The 20,469-nt window shown below is 49.1% G+C and overlaps 1 protein-coding gene across 1 annotated transcript in view; it reads left to right on the top strand.

Moving 5' to 3' along the window:
* The window catches only part of GALNT10 (polypeptide N-acetylgalactosaminyltransferase 10), a 205,267-nt gene that overhangs the window by 175,651 nt on the left and 9,147 nt on the right, over positions 1–20,469 (top strand). Inside the window, exons 7-9 of the mRNA XM_031449393.2 lie at positions 64–181; positions 14,021–14,128; positions 19,209–19,430. Of these exons, the coding sequence (XP_031305253.2) occupies positions 64–181; positions 14,021–14,128; positions 19,209–19,430 (448 nt within the window). The remainder of the gene's footprint in view (positions 1–63; positions 182–14,020; positions 14,129–19,208; positions 19,431–20,469) is intronic.

Below are 20,469 nucleotides of genomic sequence, written 5' to 3' on the forward strand. Positions count from 1 at the left end.
CAGGGTGCACAAGGGCGCACGGCCAGGATGCCGTGTCTTCACGCCACGTTCCTCTCCCGACAGGTCTCCCGTGATGGCCGGCGGGCTGTTCGCCGTGGATCGGAAGTGGTTCTGGGAGCTGGGCGGCTACGACCCAGGCTTGGAGATCTGGGGAGGGGAGCAGTATGAGATCTCATTCAAGGTGAGCCAGCCGTCGGGAAGCCCCCTTGTCCTGGGCACAGCGCCCTTGGCCCCTGTCCTGGCAGGCTGCATGCCTCATGTCTGTCCGGGCCTGGAAAGAGTCTGGAGGCCTCAGGCTCTGCCGCCCCCTGCTCCCCAGGGGAACCAGTCAGGCGCCAATGGCCACTGCTTATTGTATGTGTGCGGCGGAAGCTGCGGGGGTCCTCATGCTGCCAAAGGCTGAATGTGTGTCCCATTTAGATGCCCAGCAAAACCGCAGAGGGTAAGAAAAACCTAGAAGGCCAAACAAGACACGTAGCCCGGGAGAAAGCTCTGCTCTAAGGATGGCCCCCTGGCCTCACAGATACCAAGATGGCCTTTATGGTTGCTGGCCACCCCCTCAAGTTTTCCCTTTGTAACTGTCACTGCTAGAGTTTGATGTGCAGAGACCAGGGGTTAAGAGCTCGAGTTGTGGAGTCAGAAAAGCCTGGGTTCAAACCCCAGCTTCACCACTCAGTAGCTGTATAACTTTGGGCAAGTTCGATTACCTCTCTGAGCTTTCTTTCCTCATCTAAGAGAATAGTAATACTATCTACCTTACAGAACTTTGGTGAAGGTTAAATGAGATAATATCTAGAAAGTGGTTAGCACCCAACCTGGGGACACAGCCACCAATTAATAATTGGTAGAAACTGTTGAAGAGTCAATAAATCAATATTTACTATAACCTATTAGACCAGCCCATGTACTGCAGAAGTCTTCTGACAATCACAGTCAAGGAGATGATGGTTACTAGGTAACCACCCAAACTTCTGAGGCCACATTCTCCCCCCCCTTTTTTGTGGGATGTTTGTGTTCATCCCAGATGAAATGCAGTGGGGAAGGTTGGTTTGTCCTGTGCCCTTGTGGTCAGCTAGGGCCTGCTTCTCACACCCTGGAAGCACTGGTTAGGCATATCCCCAGCCTGTGAGGGATAGCCTGCACCATTCCTGGGCCAAACCCTGTGAATACACAACCCTGATGCCCACCAAGTTGGGCATCAACTTTTTATGCAAAGGACCATTGTCACACACAGCAAGGAAAGCTTCGGTGCTGGGATCAGACTTCCTGGGTCAGATCGTAGCTCTGCCACTTCCTACCAGCTCTGTGCTCTTGGACAAAGAACCCTCATCTCACTGAGCCTCAGTTTGGGCTCCCTTAAAATGGGTTTAATGATACTTCAATCCTCATAGGGCTGTTGAGAGGATTAAATAAGGCCATTCTTGTTAGGTGCTTCTTAATGTATATTGTAAAAATCATTTACTGTATTGTCTTTGTCATTATGTGTGCCACTGGGTGAGCAGTTCAGAACTGGGGATATCATTAGCAAAGAAATAACTTAGAATTCTACTGAAACATTATTTTGGTTTGAAAAGCAGTCTGTGTTTGTTTTACCCATGCAGTTCTGAAGTTGTCTCCTGTAAGGGGACCAGCTCCCTGAATGAAACTAGTATTAAAATCTACGGGTGATACTAAATATATTTATGATGATGGCATAAGCACTAACCAGTTGGAGTGGATGCCAGCTGTAAGCAACTGTGCATCCACTCTGCTGTGCAGTGACTCAGTTTCAGCCCTGATCTGAGCTGGCCGGACCCTATGCCAAGCCCTTCACATGTGTTAGCTTATTGAATCCTCACAACAACCCTAGGAAGGTCATATCGTTATTATACCCGTATCACAGGGAGGCTGTGGGGCTCAGACCAAAACCCTACACAGTTGGAACTAACAGAACCAGAACCTGAACCCAGGTCTGCCCAACTGCAAAGCCCACACCCTGACTCGCCATGTTTCATAGGCCTCTTCAGGGACGTAAGACCACTTGAGAGGAAAACTAGCCTAAGAGGTTGGCTGCGATCTCTTACTCTTTCTTCTCAGTTTTTGTCCCCTCCTGGGGTGTTTCTCAATTTACTAGGATATTTTGCAGCTTCTCGGTGAAATAAATAGTAACAGTCTAATGCAGAAATGGCAAAAAAGTCAGAAATAGGTTTCCTCTCCTAGCGAACTCTGATCCATTCGTAGGGGCTGCCCCAGTTCTGTGTTAATGTCTGTTCTGAGGCTGCATCCAAGCTTATCAGAAAGGGAGTGGTGATTGATTAGTGATGTCTGCCTTGGGTGCAGTTTTGGTGAGTGATGTCATTTATTTAGTATCCTTAGCTCCTGCAATCTAGTTTTCCAAATGTCACATCCTTACAGGAACAGTGAAATCACACATAAGGAGTCAGAAGAGTTTTAACTTCACAGTTCTTCAGTCCATCAATTAAACAAGCTTGATTTACAAAGTTTTCTCCCAAAAGTGTTCCCAGAAATGTGCACACATCTGTGTTCTGATTTCTCACCAGACTGTAAACTTCAGTAGGGAAACAATCTATGTCTGTTATATTCACTGCTATATCCCAAGTACCTAAAGGATTGCCTGACAGGGAGAAGGTGTTACTGGACAAAAGTTTGTGTGCCCGACTCACAGTGAGGCCAAACAAACTGAAATGTTGAGTTTGGAGCAGAGAAAGGTTTATTGCAGGGCCGAGCAAGAACACGTGGCTCACGCTCAAAAAACCCGAACTCCCCGATGGTTTCCAGGGAGGAGTTTTTATAGACAAAATTTGGAGTGAGGGCTGCAGGGTGTGTGACTCTCTTCTGATTGGTTGGTGGGGAGATAATAGGGCGATGCTCCAGGAAACTTGTGCTAAGCCTGAAGTTGCCAGGGTGTGGGGGCCTTAGTTCCTGCAGAAAAACCCAAAGACACTGTTGTGTATATTCCTTCAGGAGGAACCAGGACCCTGCTCCAAGGCTGCACCATTGTTTCTTGACTGTTCCTCCCTTGTCTCTGCACTCCACTGCTTCCCCGATTAGCAACTGTTGAGTCTGCCCTTTGGAACTCAGGGACAGTCAAGGAGGCTGAATGAAGCCTATTTCCTACCAACAAGAAATGCGGGGCACAGAAGGGATTTGTAACCAGGGAGGACCCCACGGGATCCTGCTCTGTTTCAAAGGCATTTAATAAATAATTGTTGGTTGAATACTCAGAGCAGGTGTGTCACTGGCCTGACCCAGGCTCCTTGGTCCAGCTCCTTGGTCCAGAAGTCCCCCTTCAGGAACTCCCTCCATGGAAAATAGCACATGGAGAAAGATTTGCACAAAGGAATTTCTAAACCCGAAATGATTTCATCCTGTGTGTTTCAAAGACCCGTCTGATTATGGCAATTATGACAGAACAAATGGTGTTTCTCTTCCCACAGTCTATTCACAAAAGACGTGGTAGTAAAGCCATGTTGAAAGTCTCTCATGGGGAGGGGGACGATGCTGGCTCCAGTTTACATTTGGTCCAGTTATCTCCTTCACTCTTGAGTGGAAATGAGACAGTAAAGAGGAGTCCCCCAGGTCAGGAAGGGAGACCTTTCTCCCTCGGCTTTCCCCCTCCAGGCTTTGAGAGCACGAGCTCCTGGAGCCGGAGTCCCCTCTGCCAGTGCATTGCCTCCCAGGCCCCCGGAAGGCCTGCCCACAGTGCTGAGGGCACAGGAGAGCCCATCTATCTGCCGGCGGTGCTCCCTGAGATGCCCGGTGTTCTGTTTCAGCCAGAGCAGAGCATTTACAAAGGACCAAATTCCCTCTGATTAATCTCTGCTGAGATCCCTTTTCTTCTTGGTGACAGAGACGAGAGACTGTTCTGAAAGGCATGAGTGTATTTTCAGAAATTAAGATAAATTGATACATGCCATCAGGGCTGATGGATTAACAATTTGGCTCCAATTTCAGACCAGGACATCTATCCTGATGGGAAAACCCCAGAAAAGATGTTCCAAAGGCTCTGAAATTTCTAGAAGAGTCATTGACTCTCTCTCTCAGTCTCTCTCTCTCTCACAGCCAACAGAGCTTTTGTTTCCAAAAGGCGCAGTCACATTATGAGAGCTCTCCTGCTTGGCAGTTAGATGCTTCCCAGTCCTGGTGGTTGGATCAATCTTTAACTCTGTAGTCTGGCCTACACCCACCTCCATAAACTGCTCATCACCCCTTGCTTTCCCCCGACCCTCCCCGTTGTCCTCTTCCCCATTGCATTAGCTGGGACTCTTGGCTACGGGCTACCAAAATCCCAGTCAATCTGATTTAAGCAAAGAAATCAGAACTGTGGGCCACACAACATTCCAGGCCTGGAGCCAGGGACTAACCCAGCTCATTCAGGCTCTGTCTCTCTCAGTCCCTCAGCTCTGTTTTGTTCGGGGTTGGCTTCCCTCTCAGACAAGCAGCTCAGTGGAAAGAGAGCTTCTATTTCCCACCCTTCCTGCAGAAATCCCCAAGTTGAGTCTCCTTGGCCTGCTGGTCCCTTACACACCCCTGAGCACTGTTCTGATTGGTCAGCTGAACTCACATGCCCATCCTAGAGCCAGGAAGGTGGGATGGTTCCTATAGGTCCACCTTAGGGATGGAACCTACTGGTTCCCCAAAGGTAAGTCCAGGCACTGTGCCCAGAAAGAGGAATGGAGGTGGGTTAGGGCAAACCACCGATATCCGCCTCACCCAGCCATGTAGAACTGCTCACAAGCCCCAGGCTCGTGTGCCTGGCCGTCTTCATAGATATGTTCATTCTTCCTGAAATGCCCTTCCTTAGTCTGGCCAACCCACATTCATCCTTTTGGGTTCAACTCATATCAATAGATGGCTTCCTCTTGGCCTTACCTGAGCTCCCTGTGCTGATTAGGAGCCACCCCAACACCACGCCCAGCATGGCTCCAAATGCGTGACCCAAAGGTTGACCTGTATCCCCCACTGGACTCTGAGCTCCCTGGAGGCAGGGAGTGGGTCTTGTCCATCTGTGTATCCCTGTTTTTGGCCCATGATAGGCATTTTAAATGACTCCATCAATTCCTATATGATACAGCTGCCTTCATCCTGCCTTTCTCAGACTTACATCTCCATCTTTGGGTAATGGTGGTGTAGTGGATAGGGTACTCGGTGAGAAGGAAGGGCACTGGCTCTCTGTCCATCTGGAGACCCTGGACCAATCACTTGACCTCTCTGGCCCTCCCATCCCAGATGGTGCTAATATAACTTTCCTTCCTGCCTGAGATCAAATAAGATGCTGTGGAGAAAGCCCTTGGACTTAATAGAGGTGCAAGGGTGGTTTGGATTAGAGCTGGTGGTGGCAGAACAAGCAGAAAGGGGACTGCACAGTGTCCCCAGGAGGCCAAGGTTAGGATATCTTCCACTCTGAGGTCCAGGAGAGAGAGGTATCTGCAGGACAACATGGCTGAGCCAGTGTGAGAAAGATGGGGGCTTTGGGGCAATGTACGTGGGTACATCTTTTGTTAGCAGTTTGGCAAAATCTGTTACATTTCAAAGCAGGCACAGCAGTATTTGACCCAAAAATTCCAGGCCAAGGAGTTTAGCCAAGAGAGACAAAAGCCTAGATGAGCAAAGATTTAGGTAGGAGCTGTTTGTTGAAGCGTTATTTATGATAGGGAAAAACTGAAAATGACCCAAATGTACACCCTTAGGAGATAAATAAGTAAGAGCACATCCCAACAGAGGCGTATTATATAAAAGAAGTTAGATGCCTCCAAAATTGTTTTAAAAGACGTGAAAATAGTATATATGTGATTTCATGTTCAGTATTTTAAAATATGACAAATGCAGACAAACAAAAACACCTAAGAAGGATATCCTGATACAGCTGACGTTGCTGAGCACTCACATGTGGTAATGTGTCGGGCTGTGTGCCCCCATTTTATAGATGAGGGAACTGAGGCTTGAGTGAAGCCACTTCCACAACGTCGTGTGGTTGCAACGGGGATTTCAGCCCTGCTTCTCTGACTTCAGGCTGAACCCTTGCCCTGATGGCCTCTGAACCATGGTGCCACGAGAGCCTATGGCCCCTTGGGGCATCAGGGTGGGAAGGCTACAGTGTGGCTGTCCTTTCCTAATAATGTGTGTCTGTGACACTGAATGCATTCATCATCAGTACATATCCCTTTTAAAATCAGGAGAAAAACTAAGACTTTTTTCTAACTAAGAATAGGGGGAAACATTTTTTCAGCCCTCCCCGTCATCCATCTCTCCCCATATACATCCCAATGCTTCGTTTGGACCATTTGCAAATTCAGGGATGAGATTCTCCACAAGTGAGGCTTAAGAGTAGCGAGTCCTGGTGCCAGGACCCCAGGGAACGACAGAGCCCTGAGCACAGATTTGTAGGGTCTGCTGCAGGAGGAGGAGGCGGCAGCCCTGATGCCCTCGGAGAGAGAGATGGAGATGTTCTGAGGGTCCCACCAGGCAGGCTGGCAGGAGCAAGGGAGTGGTGGGAAGCCACACTAGGGGACGAGGGAGAGCCCTGTTCTGAGAGGAAACTCCCCAGCCCCACCCCGACCCTGCCAGCAGAGGCAGAAGGCCTCCAGGGTGAGTGGGTTTGCTCTGTCCGACGCTGGTACAGTTACCCAGCCCCACACTGCCTTGGGCAGAGTTAAAAAAGACAACTCTCAGATTTTCTTTCCATAAAACTCACAACATGGTCAAGAGGATTGAGTGAAATAGGGTGTATGAAAAGAAGGTAGGATGCCCCCTAGAAACTACTCAGGGGTGGTGTTGTGACCTGATGCCCCGAGTGCTAAGGCCAGGGTCCCTTAGATGGAAGGTGGCAAACCCCAGGTGTCCTGACTCTAAGCCCAGTGCTCATTTCGCTCCATCTAGGGTTGCAACCAAGAGAGAGGCCACGTCTGCAGGGGACCCCAGAAGTCAGGACCAGCCCTGAAGGGGTTAAGTTGCCGCCCAGAAGGGTGATCCAGGGCCCCCACGCAAGCAAGCACCTGCCTCGCATCACCTCTCCTCATCCCCTCCACCGCCCCTTCCAGCCCCCTCTGACTCAGACCAGCTGCAGTGTCACTGCCGGGAACCCGGTGCTATCTCCTTCCTTCTCTGGGTTATCTGAAAATGCTGGGAACTTGCTCTGCTCCTTGCAGCATTTTCCCCCCAGCCACATGTACCCAGACTTTCTAAGAGCTGTCTGCCGGGAACAGGGCAGGCATTCTGCTCGTGACTATCAGCAGCCATTGGAAATTCTGTGAGCGTCTATCTGTGGGTGCCTGCCCCTCCCACCGTTCCTCCAGGACGATGGCTCAGAGGCTTGAGGGTCACCATACGTTGCTCCCTAACCAGCCACACAGCCATGTCTTCTTGCCTTGGTCTTTCATTGCTAAAAATGCGGTAATAACTCCTTCAGAGGTTTGTTATAAAAACTAAATGAGATAAAATGTTTGTCCTAGAGACAGGCAAAAAAGAAGGCAGTCAGTAAGTGGTTGCTGTTTAGATCAGAACCTTTGTGTTAAAAAAGGAGGCAGAACAGCACAAGATAAAGTACATTGGCTTTGGAATCAAACCACCTGGGTTCGGGTGCAAGCTCCATCAGCTAGTCACTGGTGACTTTGGGAAAGTGACCTAACCTCTCTGATTTCTCCATCTGTAAAATGGCAGTAGAATGATCCTCACTTCATAGCTTGGGTGTGAGCATGATTAGCCAAAATGTGTTAAAAGCTTAGCTCAGCACTTGTCACATAATAAATAATCAATTACGATGGCCATTAATGTCGGCATTGTGGTTTATGTGATGGGGCTGCCGTTGCAGGAAGACCAGAGTGGAAGGAGCTTTGAGGCTGGCAAGACAGAGGCCAAAGACCTTGGCTCTGAGCCCAGCTCTGGAATGAACTCTCGGTAAGACCTTGGACAGCTCACTGCCCTTTCTGCTGAACTTTGATTTCCTCACTAAAAGGGCACTAACAACCCAAACTCACAGGGCTGTCAAGAGATACAGTGTGAACTGGCAGGCACCATTAAACCACGAGGGGCTTTCACTAATCCAAGATGTACTGGTTCTCAAAGTGTGGTCCCCAGCCCAGCAGCATCGGTATCCCTTGGGAACTTATAAGAAATGCAGATTCTCAGGCCCCACCCCAGACCTGCTGAGTGAGACATCTTAGGGGCGGGCCCCAGCAGTCTCTGAGCAAGCTCACCAGGTGACTCTGATGCTCACTCGAGATTGAAAATCGTGGCTGTAATGAGTAGGCAAGGTCTTGTACAGAGTGGATGCTCCGGCGAGGCTGTGGAAAGACAGAGTCACGTGTAGGTTAGTTGACAGGTTGGCCTGCAAGTCCCGACACCTTCACCCCACTTTCAAGACTCTACATCAGTGGGTCCACCCTTGGCAGCCAGTTTCTGTTCCATCTCTTCCAACAGGGTCTTAGAGCAAGGCTGACCAATGACCAGGCCATGTGTGAATGAATAAATGAATGAATGAATGTGTGTTTGTCCTGGGCTGCATTGTTCATGTGCCCAATAGAGAGTAAAGGTGAGTGCACCTCAGCTGGCTCTCAGCAGCGTCCACACGTGGGGTCCAGGGGGTGGGGAGAGGGTTGGAGGTGACCCGAGCAGGGGCAGAGGCCTTGATTGCAAGCCCAGGGTGACCCCTTTGTTCTGCAGACAATACAAGTGCCGTTGGGGGTCTTTGTGGAAGACCATCATGGGCTTTAGAAAGACCAAACCAGGAGGTGCAGTCTTCCCTGGAGGTCTCAGATCTGCCTCATTCTGGGAGCCCCCTCCCCGATTCCACTCTGGGCTCTGCCACTTACGAGCCGAGGAGCCCTGGGGAAGGCACTTGATATCACGAGGCCTCAATTTCCTCACATGTAAGAGGCACGCTGGTACCTTCCTCACTGGGTGGCTGCAAGATTGCTCTATTTCAAATACGAGTCAAAACCTAATACATCCTGCAACTTTACTGAATTCTTTTATTAAAGGGAAAAAACCCTAGTGTAAGGCAGCCACCCCTCATTTTTTGGCCAAGTTGACTATAAACACCTCAGGATATTGTTGAAACAGTCAAATATTTAATTTATTAATTTATATACATCTGCTTTAAACCATATCATATAAGAGATTAACTTAAAAGTAAATTTTTGTGGATTTTTTTTTAAACAATTTTTTTTTCCTACTCTTACCAACTGTACCCAAGGGTATAAGCATCTGAAACTAGCATGGTGGGGAGGATGTAGCCCAGTGGTAGAGCGCATGCTTAGCTTTCACGAGGTCTTGAGTTCACTCCCCAGTACCTCCATTTAAATCAATCAGTCTGACATGAATGAGGTCCTTTCATGCTGGTAAGGCTTCCTGAAGCAGTATCTTGTTGTTCGGAACAAGCTAATACATTCAAAATAGCCTGACCCTCTAGAAGATGATGATCCAACACCATTCCTTCTTTCTGAGGAGCATCGCATGGCAGACATATGGCACCCAACACCAGTAGTGACGGTGGCCATGTGTCCAGGTTAACACCACTCAGATTGCTCAGAGCCCTCGGTGCTTCAGAATTACCTCATTCCAGCCTCATTACAACCCTGGGAGGTAGACACAGTTCATCCCATGTTGCAGATGAGGAAACTGAGACTTTCAGATTCACAAAACTTGCTTAAGAGCCTGGATCAGACCCTCAGTTTTAACTCCAGGACTGAGTTCATCACGGCTATCCTGTGTTCTTCCTAAGCACACAGATAATGTGGAATAATTGGTGATGATTATTATATTGATTGCATATTAATGGTGGCTTCCAAGAGCAACTGAATAGAGTTTGGGCTTCATTGGGGTCCTCAGCCGAGATGCCAACAGCAAAAGCCATAGCTGACTGCCATCTCCCCGCCGTGGGTAGGGAGGGTGCCCATCCCTTCCTGGTTGGTTTCTAGGCAGGTTTCCCTGACGGAGAAGACTCACCCAGCCCCTGCTCGCTCACGCTCCCCTCTCCAGGGTGGGCCTCTCACCGCTCCCCTCTGGGCCCCATTGTGTCTCCCTGATGCTCATCACCACTCGTTTCTTTCCTCCTCAGTTTAGGAGATAAGAGCGAGTAATTGTCTTTTATAGACACTGTAATGAAGCCTGTCATCACACAAAAGAAGTTTGCTAATAAAATAAATCAAAGCAGCCATGAAAATGAATGGGGAGCAAGCTTTTACAATTAGATTTGTGCTTGTCTAGTGGCATGGTGCTTCCAGGGAGAAGACTGTTCTGCAGGAGGAAACAGCGCTAAGAAAGGGATGGGCTGGGTGTGTTTGGGAAATCCTTAAGGTGGAACAAGGCTCCCCCAGCAGCCAGCTGCATCCCCCATGGGGCTGGAGGCTGGGAGAGGCGTGGAGGGGGAACGAAGAAAGCCAACAGCAGAGAGAGGCTGCAAAGATGTCATCTCAGTGGCGTGTCTTTGTCCCCATCCAAATGTGATGGGGTCCCGACCAGACATGATTCTGGCTCCTGCCGGCACTGCAGCTCCTTTCCCTCTGCCGCCAGCTGGGCTCTTCTCCTGCTGGGGTGTTACCTGCGGGGAGAGGAGAACACCCTTGGGCTGCCACCCATGACTGTGCCCCGCACACATGGCCCTGTCACTCTCCTAGTGAGTTGCTGGTTCTGCCACCAGGTCAGTTAGAAAAACTACATCATCTCTCTGAGCTTCAGAGCTTTCTCCATTTGGGAAATCGGGCCATAGGATCAAAAACATGATGGTGTTGGGCGAAAGGGCAAATGCCAGATCATTTCAAGGTGGTGGTATCCCTCATCCTTTTGCAAACAGAGATGACTGACATGAATCAGGTTTGCTACAGGCAAGCATCAAGCTAAGTGCTCTTCACGGGTTGTCTCAAGTCATCCCAGCAGCCTTGCAAGGTCACAGTGACTGTCACCCACAGGTCACAGATGGGGAGAGTGTGGCTCCCCAGGTCACACCGCTGCACAGGTGGCGGTGGGACTGGAGAGCAGTGCCTACTTATAACTCCTGAGCTGTGGTTGTCATGGGTCTTGGGTGGCTGCTGCTTCAGCTGTGAAGGGGAGTGGGGGGCTGGAGGGTGCACAGGTTGGTAACCTGGACCATGAGCTGAACCTGGGGTCCGGGACCAGCTCTGGCCAGCTCCCCGCCCCAGGGTGAGTCTGGCTGTTACCATGTCCCTGGATGGAGAGCCCTCTCCAGCCTCGGGATTCTGCCAGATAACCAGCAAACACCATGGGAGTGGTGCCTGCTGTGTACGACGTGTTCTGGGTGGTTGGGGGGAGTTCAGAAGAGTTAGGTGTGCCCTGCACGGGGCCCCCCAGACTGCGTAGGTGCTCCCAGAGGACTCGGGTTGGCAGCAGCTTTCGCTGAACAGGTGTGCGTCTCTGTGAAGGCAGTTCACGTTCTGACTCAGCTGTCAACGAATCACATCCAGGGCAGGGTAGCCGGGGAGGGAGCCCATCATCCGTCCAAAGCCAGGGCTCCTGCTGGGCTCCGGGCATCCCGGGAATCCGAGAGCATTTGGATGCCTCAAACCTCTGAGTAGATCAAGGTCACCCTGGTCCCTCAGGAACCTTCAGGCTGATGGCCAGCACAGTCCAGGCCAAAGAAACCTGAGGTCACAGCATATACAAGGATTTGGAAATTGATCATCGGTCTACATAAAGGAAGGTTCCCTGCCAGGCAGAGCTGGAGACACAGCCTCGTTAGCTAATGCAAGTTTAATATGGGGTCGAGAGAGCTGGATGCTAGCCTAGTCAGCCGCCCAGGAGATGTTCAAAAATAGAGCACGGTAAGGTGTCCCCACCTGCTCGGTGCTGCTCTGCCTCCCAAAAGGCAGGTGGCTATATCCACCAGACAAAAGCGTGGCTTCCACATCAGTCACTTTGTATAAAGGAAGAGTTATTGTTATAGGATGCTGGCACCTGATCAATATCTCCTGCTTTGAAAATAAACTTCTTGGCTTGGCCTTGACATTAATCTACCATCAGGAGCCCATTATCTCGAGACCAATGTTCTGTTCTATTGACTTGCTCAATTTTTTTTTTTCTCTCCCCCAAGATCAGAACATAATTGCATTTCTCCAGGCAGCATTTCCACTAATGGCAGCCCCACACGTGCCTGTCCACTCGTGGGAAGCCCGGGACAGAGTACGCCTGGCAGGAGATGATGAGGGACTGAGGACCCTCAGGTGTGCCAGGTGGAAGAGCAGCCTGTCTAGAGCCCCTGAATTAATCAGGACACAGAGCCAAATCCCCAATACCCCGTCGAGCAGTTCAAGCTGGAAAAGGCTCTTTTGCCAGAGAATCGGAGTTGTAGATGCTCCCCCTCCTACTCCTAACCCCACAAACAAGGGACTGTGGCAGCAAGATGAATACTACATGTCCCGAACCCAGCTGTGTCCCACCATCACCACAACCCCATAAACCCTAAATCATGATTGCTTTTTACCTGCAAGAGCACTGGAGGCCTTCTCTCTCCCAACCCTGTACCCTCCAGGCCAATCTCCACTCCGCGGACAGAATCCTCTTTGTAAATCAGGAGTGGATTGTGTTGTTTCCGTCACTGAAGACTTTTGATGAAGACTCTTTCTTGTGCCCTGAGAGACCATTATGATTGTCCCAGCTCACCTCTCTGACCTCCCCTCCCGTACTCCTCCCTTTGCTCCCTCTGCTACAGGCCCCTGGCTCCCGACCTCAGGGCCTTTGCACTTGCTCTTCTCTCCGCCTGTTCTCTCACCCCTCAGATCTGTATGTTACTTTTGCCTTCTCATCCCTTAAGTCTCGCCTCAAATATTCCCTTCTAAGTGAGTCTTCCCCTGACAGGTGGGGGTAGTGCAGCATCCCATACATCTGAACAATGAGTCTACCCAGTTACCGTGCTTTGGCTTCCATAAAGCACACATCACCCTCTGAAACTTCCTGCATTGGTGGGCTACTGCCATAGGAAGAAATAATCGTAAAGCAGTAGTAAACAGTGATTATCTCAAAGTTTGTGTGGGTCAGGGACTTGGGAGAGGTTTTACAGGATAGTTCTGCCTGGGTCTGTCATGAGGTTGTAGTCAGGGTATCAGCCAAGGCTGCAGTCATCTGCAAGCTTGACTAGGACTGGACAATCCACTTATAAGTTGGCTCATCCACACGGTGGGCAAGTCAGGATTAGCAGGAGGCCTCGCTCCTCACCATCTGTCCTTCTCCATGGGGCTGTTTGAGTTTCCTCCCAACATGGCAGTTGGCTGCCCCAAAGCAAGTGATCCCCAGGAGTAAGGTGGGAGCCACAGTGTCCTTCCTGGCCATCACTGCTGTAGGATCCTATTGGTTACACAGGTCAGTCTTCATGTGACTCATCTGAGAGGGAACTGCCTAAGCGTGCCAATACCAGGAGGCAAGGATCACTGGGGGTCACCTGGGAGGGTGCCCACCACACTGTCCCTCCATGAGAGCAGGGGCCTTGGCCAACTTACTCATTGCTGAATGTGCCCAGTACGATGTTTGGCATGTAGCAGGTACCCTATAAATATTAGTCAAATGTATAAATGCATCCTGGCAGCATCGAACACTGCTGTGACTAGGTGCCAAGTCTTGTGCTGAGCATCTGACCAGCAATATCTCATCCTCTGAACCTGCCTCACTTAATCCTTTACAGATGAGGAACAGAGCCTCAGAGAAGTTAGATGCCTTGATCCAAGGCACAAAGCTGGATAGGGGCTGAGTCAGGATTTGTAGCAAAGGATGTGAACCCAGGACTGCAAGGACGCAGGGTGGGGTGCGGGGTGCAGGGCTCTGTTTAGGCTGGGCCTCTCAGTGGGTGCGAGTCTGCAACACAGAACCTGGCAGTGGGTAAGCACTGGGTGCCCTCCTCGCTGTTTTTACTGCTGCTATGAATACTGTGTTTTCCTCCATCTCTAGTTCTGTGAGTGATGGCTTTAGTACACAATCCAAGCTGATGCTTTCATGAATGCACCAAGGAACACTGGCCTTTGAGGAGGCAGTGAACTGGAGGCAGAAATATCATCTCTCGCTTCTTGCCCTGCAGGTGTGGATGTGTGGAGGCCGCATGGAGGACATCCCCTGCTCCAGAGTGGGCCATATCTACAGGAAGTACGTGCCCTACAAGGTCCCTGCTGGAGTCAGCCTGGCCCGGGTAAGGTGCTGGCTTCCCTAAGCGGGTGAGAGGTCGGCCTACGGCCATCAGCAGAGCAGAGGCACCCTCTGCCCCGGGCCTAGCAATCCCTAGGTGTGAGGATGTTCCCCCACCCCACTCCCCAGGTGAAATCCAACTTAAAAGAACTTACTTAAAGCCTTACTTAACCACTTTATTTGCTCTGTGACCTTGGAAAGATTGCTTAACTCCTCTGAGCCTCTGTTTACTCCTTTGCTTCAAGGAAGCTCATTTTGTCCAACTCAGCATTGCCTGGAGAATTAAGGAGATAACACAGTTTCCCAAAGTGTGACCAATGAGATGATTTTAGGTGGTAGACAAAGGAACATTATTATTTACATGTGTTTAAAATGTGGATTAGTGTAGCAAATTGGTGATTTCACAGACATTATTACTTAGGATAAAGCTAAAGTATTTACAAAGTTAGACTAGCTATGATTTCAAGAAACACATTAGGAAAACTCAATACAGGTGGAGTGGTGTGTTTAGGAAAGACTGAGACAAGGTATTTAAGCTTTTAATAAACATCAGTGTCTTTCTCTTCTCCCCATCCCCTCCCAACTTTCATGCCAAAAATTCTGTGTCAAACTATTTTACTGCCTTAAAATGGTTTGTATCAATCACTGCTTGCATTAAATTGGTCAACAGTGTACAAATGGAACTGTTAGCCAGAGGTTTTTGTTTTGTATTTAATGAGAGTTCACTAAACCTCAATAATAAATTTTAAAATATTAAGAGTCTTGAAAAAAACCAAGGTGACAGCAAAAGAATAGCGAAGAGTAGGGAGGGTCCTCAGAGGGAAAGAGAGCCGCAGAGAGGTGTGGGGGGATCTGGAAACGTCACCGCACAGCTTTGCCTGGTGGAGACCCCTCCCGACAGGGAACCCGGTGCGAGCCTGTTTGGCTTCAGACCACACAGCTTCCTTCTGCTCAGTCCTTTGCCTACCCTCCCCTCGTCCTCTGACGACGTGTAGAATTGTAGCCTCTGGATCCCAGAAGAGCCCTTGTCCTGCGGCTTACAAGGAAGACAGGCTCGAAGAGAGCGGTCTTCCCGGGCTCCCTCCGCGGGTGGGATGCTGGGCTCAGGAGGCGGCCAGGGCTGCTACGGGGACCGGCGTTGAGGGAAAAGAGAGCCGGCAGTGCCCTCTAGTGGTTGAAGCTTCCAACGACAGCCGCCCCAGCCACCCGTGCTTTGGGTAGCCCAGTTCCACGGAGATCGGGTTCTAGATTTAGCAGGAGAGGCAGGAATCACGTTTCATCTTTAATACCACTGGCAATCCCGGAGGAGGTGCCAGGCGGGAAAACTACCCAGAGTTGCTGGAAAGCCCAAGCCTCCAACTCTTCCAGGTACTAGGGACTGTGAGACCACAGGGACACCTCTGGCCCCTGAGCAGGACCACTACTAAAGCATCCTTTCCCTATCCAGAAATGTTATGTATAAGACCCGCCCGGTAAAGACACACTGCCAAGTCCTGTTTATTGATCCACAGATGAATTCAATGGCTAATAGCCAACTGTAGTAACATGTGAAGATTTCATGTGAGCCAGGCATGGTGCAAAGCATCTTACGTACTTCCATCACTTAATTCTCGCTTGTTTTTAATCCTCATTTTAGAGGTGAGGACAGTGAAATGTAGAGGCACAAAGTAAATAGAGCCAGAATTCTAGCCCACTTGGTTCTGCCCGGTGCCTGGCACAGAGCGATTGTCCCTTAAATAGTGACTGCTAATGACAGCAGCAGTATTCATGTCAGCATCAATATTAGCAAGACTGGGCAGTTGATTTCAATATCTTATCGGAATTCTGTGTTTAAATACTGTAACTTCTTTTTTCACCTGTCAGTACTGAATTAGTTTCTGTTGACTTAAAACCAGTTAATTTGGGCGGTGCCCATGTAGGTTGGCAGGACCAAAAGTGCCTGAATCAAGCTCCTCTGACTTTTCATCACAGTATCTAACTGCCCTCACCTAGTTGCAGGTCTTATTTTACATATTTGCTTAATGTTTTAACAACCAGTTACTTCTGAAGCATTATCCCCCAGAACATAGCATGGTTAGATTTGAGGGCTGATATTGTAAAAGCCCAAAGAGAGCCAGATAAAGAGGGAAACCAAAGTCTTACTAAAGGTGTACAGACATCAGGACAGTCAGGCAGCAATGGAGCAGAAATTCAGGAACCAGCCACCAGCTTGCCTGCCTCAAGAACAAGTAGCTGATCTTAATTCATTTACTAAATTTGCTAAAATCCTTCTCATCTGTACCTCTGAGAAAGGGATCTTTGGGAAGGCAAGAACAGAAACCCACTCAAACTTGGCAAAACAAAAGTTGATTTTTGTTTGGAGACATTCCAAGAATCTGGGCAAATCCCTGTGATCCAAGCATGAGAAGAGTGGGGGGTGCCTCAGACAGGACTGGGACCCAGAGCTAGGAAGGTGTTAGGAGTAGGGATAAAAGGGGCACTCCTACCACTAAAATCCCACAGCCCTTTTCATGACTCGCAGGGGGAGAGGTAATAGAAATAAATGTGAAGTCCTTTACTTTGCTCCAGTCAACTGTACAGAAGATCAAGATCTGGGAGAAATGACTTCTTGAGCCATGTATGGAAAAATGCAGTTTCATTAAAATAGGAATTTAAATATCAATTCAAATTAGAATATTATGTGTTTGATCCTTTAAAAATAACCCTGGTGAATTTCAGCACCTTTCCTTGGTCAGATTGGCCATCCTTGCTTGTGGATGAAGAGAAAACCACAGTGGTCTCTGTATCCTGAGCAAATCAGACAGTGAGCCCGAAGACCTGGGTGGGCAGAACTGGAAAAGGAGAGTGTCCCGAGGTGCAGGCCCCTCTAGGCCTTCAGCGTTCTCTGAGCACAGTTTTAAATTAAAACCAGCCTCTGCCGTGCAGTGGCCCTCGTGGGGTTAACTCTATTCCTGAACTGTTTTCTGACCCACTGTTGACCTCTTCAGCACTCAGAAAAAATGAGGCAGCGGCAAGGACATTTCGTAGTTTCCTAGCCCCAAACTCAGAGCCAACACAAGTGAGGAGTTGGAGGATTTTGGCTTTGATATCAGGGCCTCCCTCCTGTTGGCTTCTTTCCTCCTTACTAGGGAGTCAGCAAACTATTTTTGTGTGGCCCGTGAGCTAAGAATGGCTTTTACTTTTTTAAAGAGCTGAGGGGAAAACATCCAAAGAAGAATAATATTTTGTGACAAGAAAATCAGATTTCAATGCCCATGAAGCGTTACTGGAACACAGCCACACCCGTTCACTTACGCAGTGTCTAGGGCGGCTTGAGAGCTACGTCAGTGTTCAGACCATATGGTCTGCAAAGCCTCAGATATTTACTCTGGCCCTTTACAGAAAATCTGCCAAGCAGCCTTACCTTCTGTTTCTGGAGCAGTCATTTACACCGAGGTGTAAGTGCCCGATAACAGCCTCAAGCCCTAACTTGCTGAAGGGTAAACCCTTCAGAAGGAAATTTGGACTGCAGTAGGAAAAAAGCTTTCTGATAAAGCCTAGAGAATTAAGGGGGTTGGGGGATGTCTGGCAACAGCCAGGGGTTGGAGGAAGATGTTTGCGAGCAGAGCATGTCCCCTGAGCCCCAGGGTTGTGCTCTTCCAAGCCAGCTGTAAGCCAGCTTCCAAGCAGGCGGGATCTGCACTGCACACGGAGTGAGACATTTTCATCACAGTTATGCAGAATTCCCTTTTCCTCTCTCTCCAAGTCTACTCACCAACAGGATGTTTCCTCACTGGCTACTGCCTCTACTCGCCAGTAATGTGCTGTCATTTTTTATTCATTATCTCTGGGCTTCACCAGGAAAGTAGCAGCTACTTTCACACCTCAGAGGATTGTGAAATATTCCAGCTGCTGAAGGAATTATACCTTCTGCAAATTATACTTTGTTTTTACCAGGCAACATGGGCAGCACCCTTCCTTGAATATGACAAAACCCACCTCAAATTGGGGTAAGCAGAAAGGGAATTTACTGACATGGAAGTGGGGAGTCCTCAGGTAGTTCTGGCTTCAGACATGGCTGGATTCAGGAATTAAAAGAAGATATGTGTTCCTGGCTCTCGCCCGCCACTCTGCTTCACCCTGCGCTGACTTTTGTCTCAGACAGGCTTTGCACAGGGTCCAGCAGCTCTTCTAGCATCCTATCCATCAGATCTTATCCTGCAATTCTTCCCTATGGTTCCAGAAAAAAATCCCACGACTAATGCCTCTTGATTCTGATTGGCTTGGCTTAGGTCACATGCTCATTACTGACCAATCCCTGTATCTGAGGCTGTCTGTATTCCCATTGGCCAGGCTGGGTCACATGCTTTTTCCTCCAGACAGTGAGATAACAGTAAGGCAGGGGTGGTCCCCAAAGGAACATCAGTGGGAGGTGACCACTAGAAAAAGAGGAAGTGAGAGATGGGCAAGAAAAACCACAGCAGTGTATCATTCAACTGTAAGTTGTAGAGTCCTTAAGACATGCATAAGTAATAAATAGAAGTATAGAAGGCTTGCCAGAAAGAGAAAGAAAAATACCATATGATATCACTTATATGTAGAATCTAAAAAAAAAAAAAAAACTTATTTATAAAACAGGAACAGACTCACAGATATAGAAAACAAACTTATGGTTACCAGAGAGGAAGAGGGTGGGAAGGGATAAATTGGGAGTTTGAGATTAGCAGATACTAACTACTATATATAAAATAGATAAAACAACAGGTTTATACTGCATAGTACAGAGAACTATATTCAATATCTTGTAGTAGTTTATGGTGAAAAAGAATTTGAAAACGAATATATGTATGTGCATGTATGACTGAAGCATTATGCTGTACACCAGAGATTGAGGCAACATTGTAAACTGACTACAATGAAAAAAGTAGTAACTTATATACATATATAGAAGGCTTAAAAACACAGTGGGGCTAGAGTCTTTGATGCAACTTAAAAACCTCACCCCCCACCCCCACCGTCCGCCCCCACTCCCCGGACCTTTTGCACCCACTGCCGGCCTCAGCCCTTCAGAGAGCCTGACCCTTGCACCTGCCTGTCCCCTCCAGAACCTGAAGCGAGTGGCGGAGGTGTGGATGGACGAGTACGCGGAGCACATCTACCAGCGCCGGCCTGAGTACCGCCACCTCTCGCCTGGGGACGTAGCTGCCCAGAAAAAGCTCCGCAGCTCCCTTAACTGCAAGAGTTTCAAGTGGTTTATGACCAAGATCGCCTGGGACCTGCCCAAGTTCTACCCACCGGTGGAGCCTCCGGCTGCAGCCTGGGGGGAGGTGAGCCTGGCGGGCGGGGCCAGCCGCATAACTGGGGCCCGGGGTGCCCCGTGCAAAATGCGCGTGCAGACCCCCGTCCACAAGTCAGGGAAAAAGCACAGGGAGAGGTATAAAACACATATGTCTTGTTCGTTGCTTTCCGTGGTCACCTAGCCTCGTTGCGGTGTTTTTTGTTGTTTGCTATTTAATGTTATAAGTAGAGAAAATTAGAACTTCACATTATTAGCATGGATTTCACCACTCATCTTTGTATTTTGCGGTGCTAGTTTTAAAGGCAAAGAGAGCATTTAATTCAGGTGCAGAATGGGTGAAATTTCACCATCTGTATTTCAAACCTTGTCCTTGCCATGTGTGTTTCTTACCAGGACAGTGGAAACACTGCACAAAACTAACTCAGCTGTTTTTATTTCACTTCATGATACTGTACGAGCCCTATCCGTGCTATCTTGGGCTTGCTGAGGAGTGAGGCTGAGCTGAAGGAAGAGGAACTGTAGGTGCCCCATCTTTCCCTTCCTTCTGTGCTCTTCCCTGCTGCTGAAGTGATTGGCTCAATCAGGGAAGTAACTCAAGTAAGACAGGACATGATGGAGTTCCCAGGTCCCTCCTGTGTCTCTGACCACCACAGCTCTTCTTTGTGCAGCTGAAGCCAGTGCTGTTGGAAAGGAGGGCGTGGCCTCTGGGACATGCAGGTGCCCCCACTTAGTCATAGCTGTGATAGGCTCCCCCGTCCTCACTTTGAGTCTCACTGAGCTCCTGTGCATGTGGGACCCCAGGACTTGCGGGGAATCGCAGGTGTTGTGTGTAAACTCAGCAAAAAGGAACAGCAGATACTCCCATAGCATTTATCACCTCATGCTCCGTGGTCCTGGCAGACCTCACTTACAGGCTCAAAGATAAAGTCATTAGAGCGTTTAAGACAGCAACAGTAGAGCTTTAAAGCAAACAGACTCTGAATAAGGGGTCCTGGGTGGCTGCCCGAGTCCCACACCCAGAGCTGTCCTGCTGGAGGAGGAGAGTCTTACGTTAGGGAGAAGCCCTG

The sequence above is a fragment of the Camelus dromedarius genome, chromosome 3 (genome assembly GCF_036321535.1).
Source record: "Camelus dromedarius isolate mCamDro1 chromosome 3, mCamDro1.pat, whole genome shotgun sequence".
Taxonomy (NCBI): domain Eukaryota; kingdom Metazoa; phylum Chordata; class Mammalia; order Artiodactyla; family Camelidae; genus Camelus; species Camelus dromedarius.